The following is a 23,303-nucleotide window of genomic DNA, read 5'->3' as shown; positions in this document are numbered from 1 at the left end:
ATACTAGTGACTCTCCAAGCATCCTGAAAATACCTTATGGATGGTGTTTGAATGAACAAATGATGAGAGCTTTCTCAGAAGACGAGTGGAGGAAAAAAGAATGGGAAAGCCTTACTCATTTTCTCAATATCATCCCCTCATTCTTTCCAGGTCCATACCTTTCCTGAATCCAAACTTTGTCCTTCTTAGCTTCTTCATGCCTTTTCTGGCTTCGATTCCAAGAAAGAAGCAAGAGTAGAAAAACAAGGGCCCTTGGGGTGGGTGCTCAACAGAAGGCACAAACAGGCAGCATGAACAAGGACCTCTTTAACTGTGCATCCACACCTCAAGAATCTGATCCTGGTCAAAACTTCTGACCCCTCTTTTGGTGAGTTTACTTCCCCTCCTGAAATGTAACCAACAATTGCCTACATTCAGAGCCGGGAAACATCGTCTTCCCTTCTGAATCAATAGAAGTTGATATGTCAGTCATTCATCAATTATTTTCAACAATTTCTACTGAGCATTAGACTATATGATGAGATCTGTGACAGGAGATGGGGAACATAGTAGTGAACAAGACCTCTTCTCAACAGTCAAGGCATTTAAGGTCCAGTGGGACAGACCAGGTTTATTTTTTTTTTAACCCTTATGAATTCAAGTCTGAAGTGTCCTTTTCTTTGGGGAAAGCTAAAAGCACAAAGGAATATGCAGGGAATTTCAGGCCCTTTGAAATCATCCTCCTGTAACTATCCATCAGCTTCTGCAGCCAACTTTCACCCCAGCTTTCCTTGCAGACAGGCAACATGATAATGATTCTGATGGAGCAAGAGACGTTTCAGTATTGGGTAGGAGATAAAGGGGAGGTAGCAGCAACAGCCCCTGTTAAGCAAGAGAATCTACAGAAGGCTCAGGTGATTCAGCTCTGATGGGCTAAGAATCCAGAAAGAGCTTCCGCCTTGCTGAATCTGAGCTTGTTGGGAGGTCAGGCAAGAAAAAAACAGAATGGAGTCTTGGGGATAAGCTATGTATTTGTTTTTGCATCTATCTCAATTCTGAAAAGATCTGGAAAGGAGGAGGAAGGAGTCCAGTAAAAGAAAGTGTAGGAGTGTAGTGGCAGCTCTAGGATAGAGCAGTCCTACTATTTGGGACTTCTGTTTGGCCTCAGAAATCAAGTAAAATAGTAAGACAATTGTGTCTGTTTGAAGGTAGGGATGTCGAAGGACCGTTCTCTTTACTGCATCCTTGACCTCAAAACTCCTTCTTTCTTCTCTTGTTGACAGTGTAGACAGAACTTGCAAATAGAGTGAAGTCAGAAAAGAGCCACACTGGATTCCTGAATTTTGGGGGAGGGGTGCTTGAGTTTGAAGAGCAGATAAAAGGAAGAAATTAGGAAACTGCAGATGGGCCATAGCTTAAAGATATTTCCCAAATACTGCCTATGGTTCACGATCCAGCTCTCCGCTTGGATCCCAAAGTCAAAACCCACAGCTTAGGGGGCGCAGAAGAAAAACAGGGTTCGGACTGCACAAATTGGCATGAAATGAAAAGTCAGCAAAAACCACTGGGTGGCAGCGTGGTGTGCGGGCGCAACGCTGCAGTGCCTGCTGCTGCCGCTGCCGCGGGGACTGAGCCCGTCTGGGAGCACTGGCCTCCTCTCCTGAATGGCTACAAGTGTCGCCATGCAAAATATTTCAGTGGGGGTGGGGGTGTTGGTGAGCCTGAGCCTGGGGCTGGGGGTCTGGTGAACTTCCAGGGGCTCCAGCCCGCGCACAGTCTGGCCCGCTAAGAGTCAAACACTAAGGGAACACCCCCACCCTGCTCCTCCCCGCACCCAATCGCGGAGCAAACCCCCGCTCCTTCAATCTAACTACCTCATCCCGGTGCCTCCTCCATCACTGTTTCCTCCCGAAGCTCCTTTCGGGAAAAGAAGAGGAGAAGCCTTGGGGCAATGGGGCAGAGCCCAAGCCCCTACAGGTGTTAGCTCCAACGGCCCGTCGGGGACTTGGGGGGTGGGGGGGTGGGGGGCAGCCGCGGCCCGGAGCCAACGGGCTCAGCGTCAGGAGGCAGCGAGGGAGGGGCCGGCGAGGGAGGGGGCCGTAGGGAGGCCGTCGCGCTCTTCGGGAGGGTGCCTGCAGCGACTGAATTCCTGTGCTGCGACTGTGCCGCGCCCAGAGCAGCAGCAACAGCGAGGATGCGAGGCCATTACCTGTTTGATCCCAGCCGGGAAGCCGGCACGGGCCAACTTTTCCCGATTATCAGGCCAAGAAGTTGCAAGGACTAGTGGAAGACTCGGAGGGGCCAGGACCAGGGCGCGCTCCCCCGCGCCGCCTCCCCCCTCTCCGGCCCCCCGCGCTCCCGGCCTCTCCCGCCTGCGCGCTCTCCCTCCGCCCTCCCGCCTCCCTCCTCCGGCCCCCTCCAGCGGCACAGGGCGGGGGGTGCCGCGAAACTCCGACCCGAGCCACTTGGACTCGCACAGTGTCCTCGGGGCTCAGGGGCCGAGCGCACGCAGTCGCGCAGCTCTGCCTCCGCCTGCCAGTCTCGCCTGCGATCCCGGCCCGGGGCTGTGGCGTCGGCTCGGACCCAGGCAGCCAGCAGCCCGCGCGGGAGCCGGACCACCGCCTGAGGAGCTCGGACGGCATGCTGAGCCCCCTCCTCGGCTGAAGCCCGAGTGCAAAGAAGCCCGGGCAAGCGCAGGCTAAGGAGACCAAGGCGGCGAAGCGCGAGACAGCGGGAGAGCAGCGGAGGAGAAGGAGGAGGAGGCGAACCCGGAGAGGGGCAGCAAAAGAAGTGGTGGTGGTGGGCGTCGTGGCCATGGCGGCGGCTATCGCCAGCTCGCTGATCCGTCAGAAGAGACAAGCCCGTGAGCGCGAGAAATCCAACGCCTGCAAGTGTGTCAGCAGCCCCAGCAAAGGCAAGACCAGCTGCGACAAAAACAAGTTAAACGTCTTTTCCCGGGTCAAACTCTTCGGCTCCAAGAAGAGGCGCAGAAGAAGACCAGGTCGGAAGGGGCTTTAGGAATTTTCGAGGTTTTTCCCCCTGTACTTTATGAGTGTGGAGGGGTTTAGGGGGCGGGCATGGAAGCCTAGGTGAGTTGTCTGTAGCCCATATTGTGTTGGTGAGACTACCTAGCCCGTGTGCGTGCAAGGCAAGGCGATTGCTTTCTTGCCTCCTTCGTAACAGTAAAGAGCTTGCTGCATTGCAACTGCCCTGGGACAGGCGCAAAGCCTGGGGGCATACCCTGCCCAGGAGGCACGCCATCAGCTTCAGACGTGTCGCACAGGTGTGTGCATGCCTGGTGGGCTCTGGGAAGGCGTGACCCAGACATGGCTATCGTGTGTGTGGCGTTGAAATTGCAGAAGTGGAGCTGGGCAGACACCATTGCCTGCTCCCCTTGGAAAACCCAGGGAATCCCTCTCTTCCTTGATCTTTGCCTGTCAGACCCTTCCCCTACACCTTCCATCCCCAAGGGATGTGGGCTTCCGCTGTCTAGGCATTCCATTTCTTTGATTACTTTTATGTTTTTCGGGACAGACTTGTGGTGCAGCTTTCAAATGTTTGCGGGAGGAGAGGTAGGGTTTCTAGAACCTTGCGGCAAAGAGCTTAGTGATCTGTTTAGACTAGTAAAACTGTGGTTACTAGCTATTAAAATGCAAGATTGAAGAGGGAGTTTAAACTCAGCTCGCTTGATTGTGGGTCCTTTTGAACCATTTCAGTGGTAAGAGTAGCACGATATTCTGGTGACAGGATAATTCAGATAGCTCTAGGTGTCAGGTTGCGTCAAGGTAGACCTTCAGGGGAACAAGCAGTTTGTCATTCTTAAATAAATGAATGTTTTGCAGTATTTTCTTACCTTTTACTAGGTAAATATTACAGCAAATCAGACTTACTCATCAATCTATTATTTCTTTATGTATTCTACACACCCCTGAATGGAAATGCAGGCATACGTCTTCTGTTTGCACAAAGTTTCTAAAGCATTAGCTGTAAATTAGGCTTGTTTTAAAGAGGCTTAAGCGGTTGCAAAGTATGATTATGTGGCTGGAATAATCACATAAATATTTCAGCGCAGGTGTCTGTATTCAATAAAAGCAAATTTTGGATAACACGGCTGTTATTGGTAAATTAGTCTCTTGATTAATCTATGGTAATTCATAATTGAAAATCATTTTAATTAATAACCCATGTTTTGGGTAATCATATTTCTGATATTAAATCTGAAAATAAGTATGAACTAATTTTCTTTCCTCCCCATTAACAACAACAACAACAAAAACTTGCTCTTCTCACATCCGTTTTCCTTAACAGTAATTAATATGATAGGGCATGATGCTGGTTGTTTTATCTCCCCCTCCCTGTTTTGTAGGGAAGCCTCAGTTTTCTAACTACAGATCCTTTGATGGGTTCAAGGTTATTTTGCTTTTTTAACATTCTTAGAATGGAGGGGATTATTTATTCAAATTATGGTAATTCTGAAGGAAACCTTTGCTAGTGGGTTTTTGGCCCTTGGTTGGCAAACAACTCTAAATCATCCTTATACTTTTTTTCCTTGCACATGAAAGGCCGCACATTGTTAAAAAGGCAGAATGTACCATTTGCCAACCCATTCGAATGTTCAATCAGAGTAAGTCAAAGGACAAGCTATGAGACACTGTGAATGCTGTCAGAAGCTTTAGGGCTTTACCAATGTTCCAACGCTCTGAGGTAGAAATGAAATATTTCTTCAGTGGAGAAGCATGGAGATTTAGTCTGAAACTTTTAATTTGTTTTCTTCTTCTAGAGGATTCTTTAAACATGTAATTCAACCTTTTGCACTAGAATTTGTAACTGAGATTAGAATTTCGAATGGACTCTTTTCAACTACATACGCACAATCCATCAATTGATTCAAATCATTATTCTCTTTGCAGAGCCTCAGCTTAAGGGTATAGTTACCAAACTATACAGCCGACAAGGCTACCACTTGCAGCTGCAGGCAGATGGAACCATTGATGGCACCAAAGACGAGGACAGCACTTACAGTAAGTGACCACTAAATAAATAATGTAATATGCCAGCATATTGTTGACTTTGTGTTCTTTTTATTTACTTTTTCAGCAAAGAATCCTCGCTAAATCCTTAGGTGAATGTAAAATATGATCATACCACATAATCCTGTTTACACAGGTTCACCTACAGGAAGTTGAACATGAAAATATCTAAAATAGTGAACTTGAGCAAATAATGTTGACACCATCTGAAGAATGATCCAAATGTCATCTCCATGGTAATCTAGATAGATTTATGGCTGTCCTTTAGATTTTATTACTTTTTTCCCCACAGAAAATTGACTCACCCACACACCAATCCTGAAATAGCATGTTATCTCTACTCTTAAGAACTGGTCTTATCCCAAGAGGCAGGAGTGGTTTCATACCATGAGAATTCATCATTTCAAGCTTTCACTCCTGCTCCCCCCTTCACACACACAGTGATAGACCTGAGATTAATTGGGACCTTAATGTGGAGTGACCTCCACAGGTGGGTGAAGGATTTTTTTAGTACTTTATTTTTTTTAAAAAATTTAGTTGTAGATGGACACAATACCTTTATTGATTTTTTTTGTTTTTTTTTTTTTAATTTGGTGCTGAGTATTGAACCCAGTGCCTCACACATGCTAGGTGAGTGCTCTACCACTGAGCCACAACCCCAGCTCTAGTGCTTCATTTTTAACTATGGCTGAGGGGCTGGGGCTGTGGCTCAGCGGTAGAGTGCTCACCTAGCAAGTGTGAGGCCCTGGGTTTGATCCTCAGCACCACATAAAAATAAATAAATAAAATAAAGGTATTGTGTCCAACTACAACTAAAAAATATTAAAAACAAAGAATTAACCATGGTTGAAATAAAGCCCAAACTGGAGAACATAGTGGTGAACCCAAAAGGAAACACAACAAAAATAACAGCCATTTCATTTATAATTATTGGAAAAAGGTAATTTCAAGATGTTATATAACCTTGGATCACCGATATTTGATTTATTTAAAATAATAAAAACATAAACACAAAGTGCAACCTTCTCTTCCATATGACAACTGGTGTTTTCTTACAGTTTTACAGATTTCTGCAGATCTATGGAATGCTGCATACAGCTAAAACACTTGGTTCTCACAATTCATGCTCTGTTCCTCAATTTGTTTTGAATTTCCCTCAGACATTGATAATTTCCAGAAATATTCCCATTGTTGGCTGAGAAAACAGCCAAGCAAAGAAGGCCTTGTTCTTAAGAAATACTCTGCAGCTTTTGAAGAATTTGTGTGGCTGTAGACAGCAAAGCTATAGACAGCAAAGCCTAGACAGGGGTCTTTTAGGAATGCTTCCCGGGCTGATGGGAAAGCCGTGACCTCAAGAGGAAGTCACTTTTAATTACCCTTGAAATCAGCTCTGTTGGTTCTTGGGATAAAGAATCTCCATTGCACATGACTCTTCCCTGTTTTGCAAAGTGCTCTCTGTGTTGTGATATTAAAGTTTTATAATGAATCTTAGTTTCAGTTTTATGCATACTCTTCTATTTAAAGCAATTAGTTAAGTGTAACTGGAGGCCTTTACTATTATCAAATAACAGACATTAGCACTGTAATAAACTATTCCCCAAAATTACGTGTACAGATTAGTGTTTGGGTAAGAAATTAAGGCTTATAAACTGCTCTGTTTTCCAGAGTGCCTCAAGAAAATGGGTCTATTGGGCATTATTAAAGGGAAGCTCGTGATTAGCTACCAATGAGCCCTTCTCAGTCAAGTTTTCTCCCATCTATGTTTAATGTCTTCTCCAGGCCCAAATCAGAAGAAATATTTTGGATCCAGTGTTCACATGCATTTCCTGAAAAGGAATTTTTTTTTTAAATAGATGATTCATTATGCTGTCTCTTACTAACAGCCTTTATGCCAAACTCATCAAGATCACACTCTATGTAAGCTTTTTAGGAGATCCATGCCACATGTGCTCTCTCTCTCACACACACACACACACACACACACACACACAAATCAGGCTCCGATTCTTACTATAGATCTTTAAATCACATAGTGGGTTTTACTCTTCTATCTCTACATATGCGTAACTCCAGCCTTTGGTTTTCTTATAACTCTTGACTGGTAAGTGTGGCATTTCTATATACTAATGATATTGGAAGGCTTTTAGATAACATAGCTTGATAACAAGTATCTGTTTTTAGGCAGATTAAAGCAAAAACAGGTAAGTCAGCAAAGGTAAGTATTAATATCTCTAATGTAATGCATACTGATGGAAGTTATCTCAAAGGAAATAGTACTTCAGTGAGACTTGACTCTAGCCTTGATGCTAAGTAACCAGAAGCTAGAAAGCTAATTTAGCTTCCCCAGTGAGAATATCACGCAGTATAAACCATCGTGAAACAAGAGTGTTTAATGACTGAAGTGATCTGTCACAATGGAAATCTTGCCATCCAAATTGACTTCCTTTTCTTCTAAATCCAAGCAATTTTCCTGGCATTATATATATATTTTTTAATTTATACCAGATATTGAATCCAGAGGCACTCAAACTCTGAGCCACATCCCCAGCCCTTATCTATCTATCTATCTATCTATCTATTTATTTATTTATTTTTGACACAGGGTCTTGCTAAGTTGCTGAGGCTGTCTTGAACTCATGATCCTCCTGTTGTAGCCTCCCGAGCCTCTGAGATTACAGGCGTGCCTGGCACTAATTTTTAACTAATTATTTAAATGAGTGGAACAAGAATACAAGTTGTTTTTCTTCAACTACCACTCATTTATAGTGTATTTCCTTAATATGTATTCTGGTATTACATTTATGTTTTTCTTTTCCTAATTTTCTTTTTTATCATGATTTTCTCATTTAGTTCAATTTAATTGATTTTATATTTTTTAAATTCTAATATGGGAAGCAAGATCATGATAAAACAAATCATTTAATGTTTACCCATATTCAATCCTAAAACATGTTTGATATTATTCATTCAAGCCTACCTTATGTAGATTTATTACAATGGTAAATGTCAGTCCAAGGAAATTTCATCATGAGCAAATCAGCCATTATAAATTATGAATTTTTCCCCTGAAAAGGAAAAGATGATAGGCATTTCATGACTATGATACAATGAAAGCTATTTTTAAAGGATAGTTTGCCCTTTCTCTTCAAAACTGCTATAGCGTTACCAGCTCAGTGTGTCATGTCTTTCCAATCTACATTAAAATATGCATTTATTAATTACCGTCTTTTGAGAAATGGACTTTAACTCAACCAATGAAGAAGCATGGTTTTACTGCTATCTTCTACAAACACTAAGTGCCAACTAGGTGCACAGCTCCAAGAAAATGATACCTTCAGGGTAGAATGTGTTTTTGTGTAGATACAACATAGAACAAATAAGAACCAAGGAAGCTTCTATTTATTAAAAACTTCTTCAAAACTTTAGCTAAAATGGAAAAAAAATGATCAATTCCTTTCTTCTCAAATTTAGAATATTTTCATCCTGACCAAAAAAATCTTAAGTCTATGATGAAGTACTTCAGATTTAGAGAAACCAAGGCATATAGAAAGGTAGTGATCCTGTCCAAGCTTACCCCTAGTGTAACTTCTTTGCATTTTTATCTGGAAAGACTATCCCTTTAAACACATTTGAAGCCAACTCAGGTTATGATCTATCTTGAATGTCTAAGTAAAGAAAAATATTAGATTAGTATGAGCAGGACTCTAGCATTTGCTGTTCAAAAAAATTTTTTTGAGTACTGGGTTTTTTTTTTTTGGAAAAAGACAGACTTCATAAAAATATATAGTACATAGTGAAATTTTTATTTTCTACTACACAGTCCCATTTTTCATGCAGGATTGCTGATGCTGTTTGCTTCTCTTCCCCCCTACAGTTGTCTGGTGTTTTAAGTTTAAGCATTTTTATTAAATTTTTATTTTTTTAGTTGTAGTTGGACACAATATATTTATCTTATTTATTTATACATGGTGCTGAGGATCCAACCCAGGGCCTCACATGTGCTAGGTGAGCGCTCTACCACAGAGCCCCAGCCCCATCCCAAGTTTAAACATTTTATTGCTCATTAAAGCCCAAATCAAAGGGTTGTGGAACAAGTCAAACATCAAGTCAATCTCAATTTCTCTTTCCATTTCCCTCTTTTTCCCCAACTCTGCTATTTCAAGCTGCATTGAGAGAATTTAAAAAGGTTGAGAATTTTATCAAATATGATGTTATTGAAATAATTCTGAATTTCATTTATAGTTCTACATTATCAATTAGTACCTCCAAATGCATTTTCAGACATATTCTGGTATTACAGATGTCAAGCAGTATATAGTGTTTAAAGCTTCCAAACCAAACCTATATAAATGCTTTTCTTCACTTTTTTTTACATCAAAAAATTTAAAATATGGGCTTTTATATTATGGAATTGTGATCTATTACTTTACCAAAATATATTGTGTTTTCACCATACAGTTTGCTATCAATCCACAAATGTGTATTGAATACCTTGCTGTGAGCAAGGCATGGTCAATAGAGATATGACGTGTAGATGACAGTCCCGAAGATATCAGACTTCTTGCCTGTGCATTGCTTTGTCGATTATAACATGAGATCCTGGCTTGCAATCTGTGCAATTACTTTCCTTTACCTCACATAACAGAAGGGCACAGCTTTTAATACGATGAGCATTGAATAAAGTGCCATCAGTGGCATGTGGTAGGAACACTTGTATTTTGAACTGTACAATATGTCCTAGCTCCTCTTTGGTAACACCCTGGTTTTAAGAGAAAGATACACTGTAGGCTCACCAAGGAATACTTAGTTCCTCATTAATATTTTTCATCCATATTACCCCACCTACTGCAGCAGAATATATATGCACAGAGAAAAGTGTTTCCTCCTAAAAAACCTGCTCTTACCCATGAACTGAATTCTTTACATTCTTGTTCACAAAAATAACAGGCTGATTTATCATCCTTGAGAAAATTACAAAACAAGGCAAAAATCATCAACATTAGTCTATGACTCCTGAGCAAAAGGTGCATAGGCTATTTTCAAAAGATGTGTGTGGCAAGCACTATGTTTTAAAAATGTACTGTTTTATTTTTATTCACAGTGTGGGAGGGAGTAGACAGCTGGTAGTGGGAGGACACCCACTGGTTGTCTCTAGTGAGTGGTGTGTGGTTGTGAGGAGAGCCTGGGTGTAAGTTTCACGCAATCAGACCTTCAGGTGGGGGCAATGAAGGCCTCATTGGCACCACTCAGCTGCCCACTTGCAACTCTTTTGCAGAAAAAAATAAAATAATAAAATACACCTCTCTCAAATTCATTATTTTTATTCCTGTAACCTTTGCTCTTAGAGACTAAAAGCTAAGAACCCTCTCAACTCTATCTTGGAAAATATCAGTTCTTTGAGAAATACTACTCTGGGAATATAGGACTGCAAGATGACTTTTTTGCAAGACCTAAATTATTTGGGGGTTTTTGCATTGAAAATCATACAGATAATTTAGATGAGGGCATTGGACTAGTATTTAAAAGTCTAATAATCTCTCCCTGACTGGTAGATATTAACTGTGCCTGTGCAGATTTCAGTAACTATCTGGGGGAGCAGTTTGAAATCTCACTTTGTGGAGGATGACACTGTTTAGTATACAGACCAATTCCTGGAACTAGATCATGGTCCCCAGAAGCATCAAGATTCTCCACCTCCAATAGTGTAAACCTCATAGAATTGGGACAAAAGTCTTCTATTTCCTCTTTTATCCGAGAATGTATAGTTATACTCCCTGTTAAGTGACTATACCCATAAATCAAGCATACAGAAAGAAAAAAAAATGACCATCTGTATCTAATTATCTATCTTCACCAAGTTCACACTACTTTTGGAGAATAAAGTTGTTCTGCTAGAAATATTAAAAGCTATGGAATCCAGAATATTAATGTTGTTTTCACATTCTTTTAAATTTCAGCTCTGTTTAACCTCATCCCTGTGGGTCTTCGAGTGGTGGCTATTCAAGGAGTTCAAACCAAGCTATATTTGGCAATGAACAGTGAGGGATACTTATACACCTCGGTAAGCCTCTGATTGTGCATGTTTTGGCTATTCTAGTTTTCACCTGATATAAAAGAAAATATGTATGTGTGTTAGTTTTCTGTGACTGTGGCAAAATACCTGAGAAAAACAACATAAGAAGGAAAGATTTATTTTGGCTCATGGCTTCAGAGGTTTCAGTCCATGTTTTTTTTTTTTTTTTTTTTTTTTTGGTCTCTGTAGTTTCTATGCCTTTGATAAGGCAAACATGTTAGGGAGGATGTGGCAGAACAAAGCTGCTCATTTCATTGTGGCCAGAAAGGAGGGGTGGGGGTGGGCAGACAGACAGACACTGGGGATAAGCCATAGTCCTCAAGGTCACAAACCCAAGGATCTACCTCTTCCCACTAAGCACCAACTCCTAAGTTTCTACCACCTTCCAGTAGTTTATTAAATTATGAAATTATCAATGGGTTAATCATTTTGGAACCCTAATTCAATCACCTTCCAAAGACCAAATCTCTGAATACTGCCATCATGGGGACCAAGCTACATGAGCTTTTGGGGAACACGTTCAGGTCCAAATCACAATAATGTGCAGACTTCTGTGATGAGAAGAATCATGGTCTTGATGGAAATACATAATTGGAAGGATAAATTAGTTTCCTGTGAAAATTATATCTCTTATTGATTAACCAATGTGAAGCTAACATGTTTAGAATAAATTAAAGATTTACTGGAAAGTTGTACATACAGTGCCATTGGAATGTCATGGGCTATGGGAATAAATGATCTCTCTTGCTTTGCTGCTTTGGAAAAGAAAGCCATTTCTTAATGCAGTTAAGTATATTTATCCATTTTTACTCCTAAAATAATTAATGATATATCTCCCTCAGATGAACTTTAGGACGCAAAGACCAGTTCTAGAAATACTTCTAGAGTTTTGTTAACTGTTCAACTAGTACATGATGGCTGTCTGCCTATACTTACTTTCAATTTTGTAAATTTTTATTTCAATTATACAAATGTATGGGGTATAATATGATAATTGAATATATGCATACAATGTGTAATGGTCTAATCAGATAATGAACATTTCCATTTCCTTAATAATTCAAATTGTTCTGATTAACATTCAATTACTGTATATATTTATAGAGTATGGTGTACTATTTCAATGCATGTATATAATATGTACCTATCAAAGCAGGATAATTTGTATTTGTATCTCAGGCATAATTTTGTGTTTGGAGCCTTTGAGTTCCTCTCTTCTTATTCATAAAACATACATTTTAAGTACCATTTTCTGTCAAGCACAATTCAACCTCTCCTTACATACAAATTCTTGCTTGACTTTTTCTTACAAGTTTGGAGTGAAATAAGTAAAAAATGGAATTTTTTAAAGGTGAATTTAATTTATAGTCTACAATTCAATCAGGAACATGAGGCCAATTAAGCTTTTTGACAAATGTTTGACATTTAAATATGAAGCAAAACTTACACAAAAGTTAGGATTTCATTCATATCAATAGATGTAATTTCAGATACAGGAGACCATTTAATATATGAATTATTTTGTCTTTATTTTGAATTCTTATATTTTAATAAAAGGAGGGGGTATTTAAGAGGGAAAAATTTGTTTATCAAACTTCCCACCAGTTTGCCCTAAAGGAAATTATTATTATGACTATAGAAATCTATTCCTAAAACAGCAGGTAAAACACTTACCTGCAATCACTTTTGTTCTCTTCTGTTCCCTGAATTTATTTCCAAGCCAGGCACATAGAAAGGTTCTTGGAAGATATGGTAGAAACCAGAGGCCAGGATAGGAAAAAGGGGAGAAAAGAGTTAGTCCACAAAGGGCTTATTTATTTGATTAACCCAAGTGGTCCTTTTCATGCTATGGAAAAAGATTTTGATAAGAAAGATAATTATCAGCTTCAAATCCTGGTCTCTATCTGCTTTCCTATATCCATCTTCTCATTACTTAATGAATACAGGGATTTTATTCCTCTTACTAAATGAAAGATTTGAAAGTATTGTAAACTTCATGAAATCTGTCACTTTCTTAATACAGTTCTATTAAAATAAATGATAGGAAAAGGAATTTATTTTTTTAGATTTGTACATTGAGGTAAGATAATTTTATAATGAAGGATTTTCAGTAGCCTCCCTTAGATCAATAGGACCAGAGGCAAAGGTAGGTTTCTAATAAAAGAACGCTTTCAAAAACTTATATGCTTCTGCAATCTGTACAATCAGAAAAATGAGAAGTTATACCACAATGATTCAAATAAATAAATAAATAAATAAAACTTACATGCAGGCACAGGAAGGAAATGGAACATAATGGACAGTAAGACGGCAAATGCCAGATGGCATAGGAAATAATTACTGGTAAAGCATTCAGAATTTCACTGGGATGTAGTCCCCATTGTGGTGCTGGGATGAGAAGGATAGAGTAAAAACAGATCTTGCAATGGTATAATTTTTCTAAACTCACATTTGGGAAATAATATTTAAGAGTGGGGAAATCACTTACATTATGCCATATGTGAGGTTCCCCCACTCAAGAAAATGAGAGCATTCAGTATTAAGTTTAGGGACCTGATATTGGAAATGTATTGTCTACCATTCAAATTTACCATTATTCCAACAAACTTGTAAATGCCAATGTGAGCTAAAAAAAAAAAAAAAAACCTGCTTCCCAGCTGATGGGTATGTTAATGAACATCTGTAAGCCCAGTAATTCAGGAGACTGATCAGGAATAATGAGAGTTCAAGATCAATCTCAGCAACTTAGCAAGACCCTCAGCAACTTAGTGAGACCTGTCCCAAAATAAAAAAAACTAAAAAGGACAGGGGATGTAGCTCAGTAGTAAAGTGCTCCTTGGGTCAATACCCAGTACCAAATGAAAGAAAGAAAGAAGGAAGGAAAAAAAAGAAGATAGACAGTCTGGGTTCCCAGAGGAATCAACACTGTAGATTTGTGAGTTTCTTTTTTATAATGTACAGGATATTAGCAAAATGTCAAACATTCTGTATACATTTCCTATTTAGGAAAAGAAGCAGTAAGTAAGCATTTCCTATAAAGGAAAACAAACTGTTTTTATGAAGAAGGAAATATGCCTGGTTGATGATTCAGAAATTCATATAGGAAGAAAATATTCAAATTATTCTACCCAAGAAAGAAATCCAAATCTTCTTCATGATAAATGTTACCATTGCTCCCATGACTCGTGATTGATTATGGCTTAGAGTCCCTATACCATGTTGATTATAGCTTAGAGTCCCTATACCATTTTACCCATGGTGATCAACATGGGTAAAATCATCAGGATTTATTGGCTAATTGTATTTGAAAAGAATGCAGGATTACCACATATGGTTGAACATGTATTGTTGCCATTCACTGCATGGATGGAAATGAAGTGTTTACAGGTAGTGATTTAAACAAATTTGTACAGTAGAGCTCAGAGGGTGTTCAAAGGTCATGAAGGAGATGGAGAATTTGACCTTTGGCATTTGTTTTGATGTAAAGTTATTAACTAAATGGGAATAAAGGAAGAAGGGCAGATTTGAGAAAGAAGATCGTTGGGTACAGCTTGCAAAAGATATTTGAAAATGTGGACCTAGCACTTGAGAAAGGGACTTGAGCTAGAGATAAAATTGGAGGATATCATATGTAGGTGGTGCTTGATTCCATGGGAATAGTTGAGAGCATATGTAGCATAAGAAGAGAATAGAATTGTCAAATAATATTAGGGAATACTAGCATGGAAGCATCCAGGAGAGAAAGAACTAATTATAGCAGATATATTGCAAAAACTAAAGGGGGAGAGAGTATTAAAAGAGTCAACCATGTCAAATGCTTCAGAGAAAACAAAACCAAGAACTGTGATAAATTTACCATATGAATGTCTTTGGTGGTGTAGACAAAATCACTTTCAGTGGAGTAGTAGGAACACAAGCCAGGCTTCAGAGGATAGAGGAGGGAAGGAGAGGAGAGGAAGAAGAGGCAGCAAGGATAGAATTCCTAAGAGAAAGGGAGACATGGTGAGTACACAGGGTTCAGGAAGGCTTTGAAGGTTTTTTGTTTAATAAGACACATAGAAATATTTGTTATGTAAAAGAAAGGAGCTAGCAGAGAGAGATTGATTAAAGAAATAGGAAATGGTATTCTTTATGGGGCATTGCTCCAGAGTAGATGGGAGAGTGATGCAATTAAGAATATAAGTAATGGGCTGGGGTTGTAGCTCAGTGATAGAACATGTGTGAGGCACTGGGTTTGATCCTCAGCACCACCTAAAAATAAATAAATAAAATAAAGGTTCCACCAACAACTAAAAAAAAAAAAAACATTAAAAAAAGAGTGTAAGTAAAAGGATTAGAATGACCTTTGAGAAGAAAGGTTCCTCTTGTGGTAGAAGGTAAAGATGATGACAGATGCAGATGTAGATGTTCTTTCTGAGTCTGCTGGCGATGCACAAGGAAGTTGAAGGGTTTCCTGCCACGCAACTTGCATTTTCCCACTGATGTACAACAAGAGGTCATCTGTGAAAATCAGAGGCATAGGGATAGCATTTGGTGAAGAATAGCTATTTTGGGAAAGGAACAAGGAAAAGGGTCTAATAACCAGGCATGGAGAAACTATGGCCATGGACCAAATCCAGGCCACTACCTATTTTTGTAAATAAAGTTGTATTAGAGGAATACAGTCATAATTATTCATTTACCCACTGTCTTTGGCTGCTTTTATGCTACATTAGCAAAGTTAGATAGTTGTGACAAGACCTTATGGACCACAGAGCCTAAATTATTTACCAAATAACTTGACCCTTTATCAAAAAATGTTTGTTGACTCCTAAACTCTTTTTTTGGTGGGGGGAGAGGTATCTGGGATTGAACTCAGGGGCACTCGACCACTGAGCCACATCCCCAGCTCTATTTTGTATTTTATTTAGAGACAAGGTCTCACTGAGTTGCTTAGTGCCTCATCTTTGTTGAGGCTGGCTTTGAACTTGAGATCATTCTGTCTCAGCCTCCAGAGCTGCTGGGATTACAGGCATGTGCCATCACACCTGGTATACTTCTAAACTCTTTTTTTTAATTCTTTTTTTTATAGTATTTTATTTTATTTTTTTATTGTTGGTCATTCAAAACATTACATAGTTCTTAATATATCATATTTCACAGTTTGAATAAGACAGTGTGTTCTCAGCCTTACTTATCCATCAGAATCGCCTAGGAACCTGTAAAAAAAATGCCATTCCCTGTGCTATACGCACAGGAATTATATAGGAATATCTGAGGGTAGGGTCTATTTTCTAAAGCTTCTAAGCTGATGTGTATATGTAGCCTGTGTTGAAACCACAGATCTGAGGCTAACAAAAATGATAATGCAATAGCATTGAGCCCCCCGCCATGAAGTCAGAAACCATGAATTTATATGCACTTTATTTTATCCCATATTTCTAATACTAATCTTTTTCTGCTTTTATAAGCAAATTGCCTTTACATTTCTAAAGGACTATTCTTAAGATGATAGAAAATGCTGATTCGTGGAAGAGCTTTCTTATTCTATCTCCTTTTTTCCTTCCTGTTTTGCATTTGTTTCTATATCCCTAATTTCTTTTGAATTCAGGATTGAATTATAAATTACAAATTATTCCCCCTTTTCCATTAAATAAAGGAACAACACCTCCACATTGTTATTGTTACAGAGATAGCAATTTACTTTCCATAATTAATCTCAGGATTCTTGCACTTCACCCTCCCCTCTCCCCTTTTTTTTCCTGTTGCCATGGGGGACAGACTTGATGTAGGCTCAAGTGGCAGTGAGAAACCATCTGTGGCAAGAGAATCATAATTAGCCATTATTTCATAACATAATTACTTTCCCCCATAATATAACTAAATCTTTCTGGAACTACAAGGAACTTATTATTCATTGTGCAGTGGTAACTTTGTTCTTACCTTTGGTTTTTCTTACCAATAATAAAGAGTTACATATGAGCCTTTGAGAGGTCCTCAAAACTTCACAGAGTAGATATTAAACAATATGAAGTCACTTACATTATTTTTCTCCTTGAAATATTATAGCATATTATCAGTATTTCATTCTTTTTATGACTGAGTAGTATTCCATTGTATTGGCTATGCCACATTTAGTCTATCCTTTATCAGTTGATAGAAATTTGGATTGTTTTTCCAGATAGCTGCATAGCTGATTCATTCTCATGTCTTAATCTGGAAGGCATTCCTTAGAAAATTCACTTCTGACCACCTTAACTGAAGCAGTACATTTACTTGTCCATGTTATCCTCATTTATCTTCTTTAATATCTTATCTGTTTTAAATTCATATTCATATATTTAGTCCTGATTTCCTCTCATTCCAATGAGCATATTGGAGCACATATTTTATATCTGTTATGCACTGGAGGCTTGATGAGTGCATGCTACTGGTTTCTCAATAAATGCTTAATGACTGACTTGGTTAGACTCAAAAGAGGAGGATAAGTATGGCCTTGTGAGCATTTTTTCTAAAAAATACTTTTTATTTGTAAATAATTTCAAACTTATAGAAAATCTGCAAGAATAACAGTAGCAAGAACACCATATATCCCTTACTCACATTCATTTTTACCCCATTTGCTTTATCATTTGTTCATTTGTTCTATCTATCTGCCCATCATATTCTTCTGAGCTATTTCAGAGTATGTTGAATCCTGGCATTTTACCTCTAAATATTTCAGTATATATTTCCTAAGAATAAGTCTATTTTCTTATATAACAATAGTACAGTACATTTGTCAACTGCAGTAAATTTTCATGAATGTAATATTTTATCTAATCTACTGTCCATATTCCAATTTTGTTAGTTGACAAATTGTTCTTTATAGCATTTTTTTCCTTCACTATAGGATCCAGCTTAGGGTCAGATACTGAATTAAGTTGCCATGTCCCTTTAGAGTCCCTTAAAGTTCCATAGTCTTTATCTTTTATGACATTGTTTTTGTAGAAAAAAAGTCCATCCACCATTTTTGAAAAAAAAAATTCCCAATTTGGGGTTTGATAATTTTTCATGATTTGACTGAGGTTAATTGTTTCTAGCCAGAATACTATATATCCTTCTAGGGGTTCACATCTGGAGGCATACATGTCTGTCCTCACTGATGATGTTAGTTTTTATCCTCCAGTCAATGCATTATCTGATTTTTCCACTGTTTAGCTCTTGAGTTTTTGTTTGTTTGCTTCAACTAGTAAACAGTGCATCAGGAGACATTTTGAGACGATGTAAATATCATGTTCCTGAGAGCCCAGTATTTTTTAAAAATTTTCTTAGATGTTGATAGACCTTTATTTTATTCATTTATTTATATGTAGTGCTGAGAATGGAGCCCAGTGCCTCACACATGCTAGACAAGTGCTCCACCACTGCCACAAACCCAGCCCTCTAAGATCCCAGGTTGTTGTGTTTTGTTTTGTTTTGTTTTGGTACTGGGGATTGAACTCAGGAGCACTTGACCACTGAGCCACATCCCCAGCCCTATTTTGTATTTTATCTAGACACAGGGTCTCACTGAGTTGCTTAGGGCCTCGGTAAGTTGCTGAGGCTGGCTTTGAACTCACAATCCTCCTGCCTCAATCTTGGGAGCTGTTGGGATTACATGCGTGTGCCACCATACCCGCCTTAGAGCCCAGTTTTTAACACTATATTTTTAGGAATCCCTAACCTCTTTCAAAAGATAATATAATTAGTTTCACTAATTATATAACATGATTATATAATAATATAATTATAATTATATTGTGCCAGGATTCAACATACTCTCAAGTGGCTCTGAAAAATATTATAGATAGAACAAATGAAGAAATGATAAAGAATATGAGATAAAATGAATCTTAGTAAGGGATATATGTTATTCTTTGTTCTTACAGATTTTCTGTAAGTTTTAAATTATGTACAAATAAAAACAAATTTTTAATACTCATGAGGTCATACCTATCCTTCTCTTTTGAGTCTAACCAATTCAGTCATCAAGCCTTTATTGAGAAACCAGTAGCATGTACTCATCAAAATTCTAGTGAATAACAGAAATGTAATATGTGTTCATATGCTTACTGGAATGAGAGAAAATCAGGAATAAATATATGAATACTAGCAATTATATTAATAATATGATTGGACATGACCAGTGATTAGTAGATAGTCTTTGTAAGTTTACTGATACATAAATTGAGGTAGAAAAAAATTAATATTTTATATCCCAAAGTCAACAAGAGTCATGAAAAATAGGATATGGCAACAAAAGATTTTATAGATTTGGCATTTTTATCTCTGGGCTTAAATAGAATTATTTATGGGCAAGTTTTGCAGAGGTATATTTAAATTAGTTCTTATAAATGTTTTAATTTCATACTGTGGATGGGGATTGGTTCGTGTTAAGGTGCCTCAAATGTTCAGCATGTTTACTTGTCGACTCTGAGCTACTCTTCTGTTACTTTGTTTAGTTCTTCTGATTTCAGTGTGATACTTTAGGACTTAATTTTAGATGATGTGACTTCACATCTATATCCCACATTCTACTATAGAAGGGTTATTGAAATTTAGATGAATTCATGGATCAGTGCAGTGATGAATATACTCCTAGTAAATATTTGTAGCATGTAAATGTTTACATTATGTCAAATCCTTATATCAGCATATACTTATAATATAACTTCTAGGGTTATCATCATAGAAAATTGCAAATTTAATAGAATTAAATGGAGAGCATTGGTTTCATCATTTGAGTTCTTTAGAAAGTGAGATTGACTCAGTTACAAATGTAAATAGATTTAAAATATGCACCAGCAGTATCATATCAATGTGGAAAAAAGTGATCATGATCAAATGAAAATATCAAGCCAAAAAGAGCAGGCATGTACAAAGAATTCTAACTTCTAATTACAACTTTGCATATTTGTACCCTTCATTTAATTTAAAAGATTATTCAATTTGGTTTGTTTAATATAAGCCAAAACTTATTTCCCCAATTTGGTGCATATACAAGAAAATTTTTGACAAAATAGTGAATACATATGGAAATAAATATTTTCAGTGGGCATTTTTTTTGGGGGGGGGGTACTGGGGATTGAACGCAGGAACACTCAACCACTGAACCACATCCCCAGCCCTATTTTGTATTTTATTTAGAAACAAGGTCTCACTGAGTTGCTTAGCACCTCACTTTTGCTGAGGCTGACTGTGAACTCACATCCTTCTACCTCAACCTCCTGAGGTGCTGGGATTACAGGTGTGCGCCACTGCACTGAAGTTCGATGGGCATTTTTAGTTCAGAATACTGAATTGTAAGATTATAGGATAATTATATATATATACATACACAAACATACACACACATTTTTCTGAGTAACATCTCTAGAAATGGAAAATGTAGAAAGTTATTTTACAAGAAGACAAACAGAGAAAACAAGCACATTTTATTTGTTATTGAATGATTCTGTTAGCTTAAGGAGCTAGATTATATGTTTTAAAGAGATGCTCAGTTATGGTATTGGTGCTATAGAGCTAAGAAGTCATTAAAATTATTGCAGTGAAAAATATACCCAAGTAGCTGTCTTAAATTTTTTCCCTCAGACTACCAGTGAATCAGCATAATTTTCAATGCCAAAATACATTTCCCAATTCAAATTATTTCATGTTTAGTATTTTTTGCAGTTAATAAAAGTTTCATTAAAATGTAAAAGAAAATCTAGGGCTGGGGCTGTAGCTCAGTGGTAAAGCACTTGCCTTGCGTGTGTGAGGCACTGGGTTCAATCCTCAGCAGCACATAAAAATGAATGAAGATACTGTGTATTCATTTACAACTAAAAATATTTTAAAAATGTAAACGAAAATCTAGTTGAGCATATTTGAAAATGGAATTAGATAAATCTGTTTGTACCTTCAAAATCAAGTATCTTTTCTTTATGATCCCTTTTAAAAAAATAACCAAAGCTGGTAAGTTATTTACTTTCTTATGTACATGAATGATAATGATACTTTCTCAGAAATCAGAGACTATGGTGTTTGTAACTAAAGAGAGCAAGATTGGCTCTGTATTCTGTTTTTGTGGCCAAGTTGAAAAACTAATCTAAATAAGAGGTCATGGGGCACATATTTAACAATGTCTCATGGCTTTAACTCTGAAGCTAAATTCATCTTTGTAGGAAGAAACCAGTATCTTGGAGATGAAGAATAAAATAATTGGCAGGAATGACTAAGCGTACTTTTAACAAATAAAGCCAGATGTAAGGAGATTACACACAGATACACACACACACACACACACACACACACACACACACACACACATGAAACCAGTCTTATATTCATTGCTCTGTTGCTATGATGACACTAGTTTATTTTGGAATTCTTAAAATAATTCTAAGTTTTAAATATGTAACCTACACTGAACATTTGGAGATTGCTCTAGCAACATTCAGTAATACTTAATAGCTCTATGAAAGAGAACAAATAAGACTTCTTAGCTTTATTTTATGTGATTATCCAGTGAGTTGACTGTCTTGATGAGGATATTGTTTTTTAGTCTCTGCCTTCCTGTTTGTATCATTTTAATCCATAATGGGATAGGAGAAAAAAAAAACAGCTCATCAACACATTTTTTTTCTGTGTTGTCCTTCTTTCCATGAAACTTGTACTTTGAAATGGTTTGCCTACCAAAATCTTTTTATTTATTTATTTTTAATTTTTTAATTATTACACATGACAGTACAATGATCTTGACATTTCATACATTTGAATCAAATTGCTTACAAAAATATTTACTCATTAAGTAGTAACTGATTTCTTTTTTTCTCCACATTCCCCTTAGTCTTTGAGCAATATTTGGCACAAAGTATGTTTTTGTACTTATTTATTAAAATAATTAGTAGATTATTGTGTAATAAAATATAAAGACCACTAATATTTTTCTGTTGGGTCTTTTGAATATTTTAAATATGTTAAAGGACCCAATTATAACCTTTTGTGGATCTGCTAAACTGTTACCGTTTCAAGGTTATATAAGTAAGTGAATTACTGAGACGCAAGAAAAAAAATTGAAGGCTGCAGTACTGGTTTCAGTGATTACAATGCTTAAAGGGAATTGTGACTTCTGAACAGAGAAACTTTAAATGAAAACATTTCTCTGATCATTATAATGGCTGTAACCAAGGTTAATAACTGGCAAGCCCCTGACTAATACATTTAATATGTTTTGCCCAGCCTGAATGTGCGAATGGATGACACGTCTGTACAAAAATTCTGATTAAGTTATTCATCAGATGCTCTGATGCTAACTACTTTTGACAACCCTGGAAGTAGAACTAGGGGAAAACCTCAATTGATTTCTTGGGTGGATTTTGCATATAGCCAGTAGCAATAATACATAACACCCCCTTCCTTAAAGACTTCAGATGGGTACAGGAATTCTGGGAGAGAATATAACAGGAGCAGTTAAAATTAGAGATCATGAACATATTTACCTAAGGAAAAATATTTCATAAAGATTTAGAAAAGGCAAATGTACAACTCCAAAGTATTATAACTTAGACTTTGAAAATATAAAGGATAAAAATGTTTAACAGAAGGAAGGTCTGAATTATCCCATAATACTTTCATAATTGGCAGTGAGAAACCTGACAACCACAGTAATCACTTTCAGAAATGAAATTCAGACAGGTAAAACTCCATTGTATATAGCAAATGCTATAACAAAAAAAGTCTGTGTTAGAACATCCATTGTTGTATCCTGGCCACAAAGTCAGCAAGGTTAAACACTAAAATCCCTCTTAGATTATTTGGTCCGGTTAAAGAGTTTTTTAAAATATTGCCTAAAGTATTCCCTGGTTTCTGCCCATATCACAATAATGAATCACTCTAATAAAAGTCTTAATGAAAAAGCCTCTTTGCAGGCAGTTTGGGTGGAATACAGAACCTATTGGAGACTGAAAGCTGTGAATTAGCGATTTCCCAGAAAACTCCCTTCATTCCTCTAGTCTCAGAGAACTTGGTCACACACTCCCAGAGAACCTGACGCTTGAAATGCTCCAGGAACTTTTTCAGCCAATAAATTAGCAGATACCCATTGAATCTCCACAAGGTCTGAGGCACCCCAAGCAGTGATCATATTGGTCCCTATTAACACTGTCTGGATTTTACAGGGTACATAAAGACATATGCCCTAAATTCAGAGCTCTGATTGCTAATAGTTGATCTACTACAGG

At 37.6% G+C, this 23,303-nt stretch overlaps 1 protein-coding gene across 5 annotated transcripts in view; it reads left to right on the top strand.

The window, feature by feature from the left end:
• FGF13 (fibroblast growth factor 13) overlaps positions 1 to 23,303 on the top strand; it is a 530,503-nt gene that overhangs the window by 455,786 nt on the left and 51,414 nt on the right. For 4 of the 5 annotated variants that reach the window (XM_081276623.1, XM_081276619.1, XM_081276620.1 and 1 more), the window contains 2 exons: positions 4,890 to 5,000; positions 10,967 to 11,070. In XM_081276623.1, coding sequence (XP_081132749.1) covers positions 4,890 to 5,000; positions 10,967 to 11,070 — 215 coding nt within the window. Of the gene's footprint in view, positions 1 to 1,988; positions 2,981 to 4,889; positions 5,001 to 10,966; positions 11,071 to 23,303 lie in introns of those variants that run through there. The other variant, XM_081276622.1, reaches the window with a different exon arrangement.

This window comes from Spermophilus citellus (assembly GCF_964194105.1).
Source record: "Spermophilus citellus genome assembly, chromosome: X".
Lineage (NCBI taxonomy): Eukaryota > Metazoa > Chordata > Mammalia > Rodentia > Sciuridae > Spermophilus > Spermophilus citellus.
The sequence above is the reverse complement of the archived record's forward strand: the minus strand, read 5'-3'. Positions and strand labels throughout refer to the sequence as shown.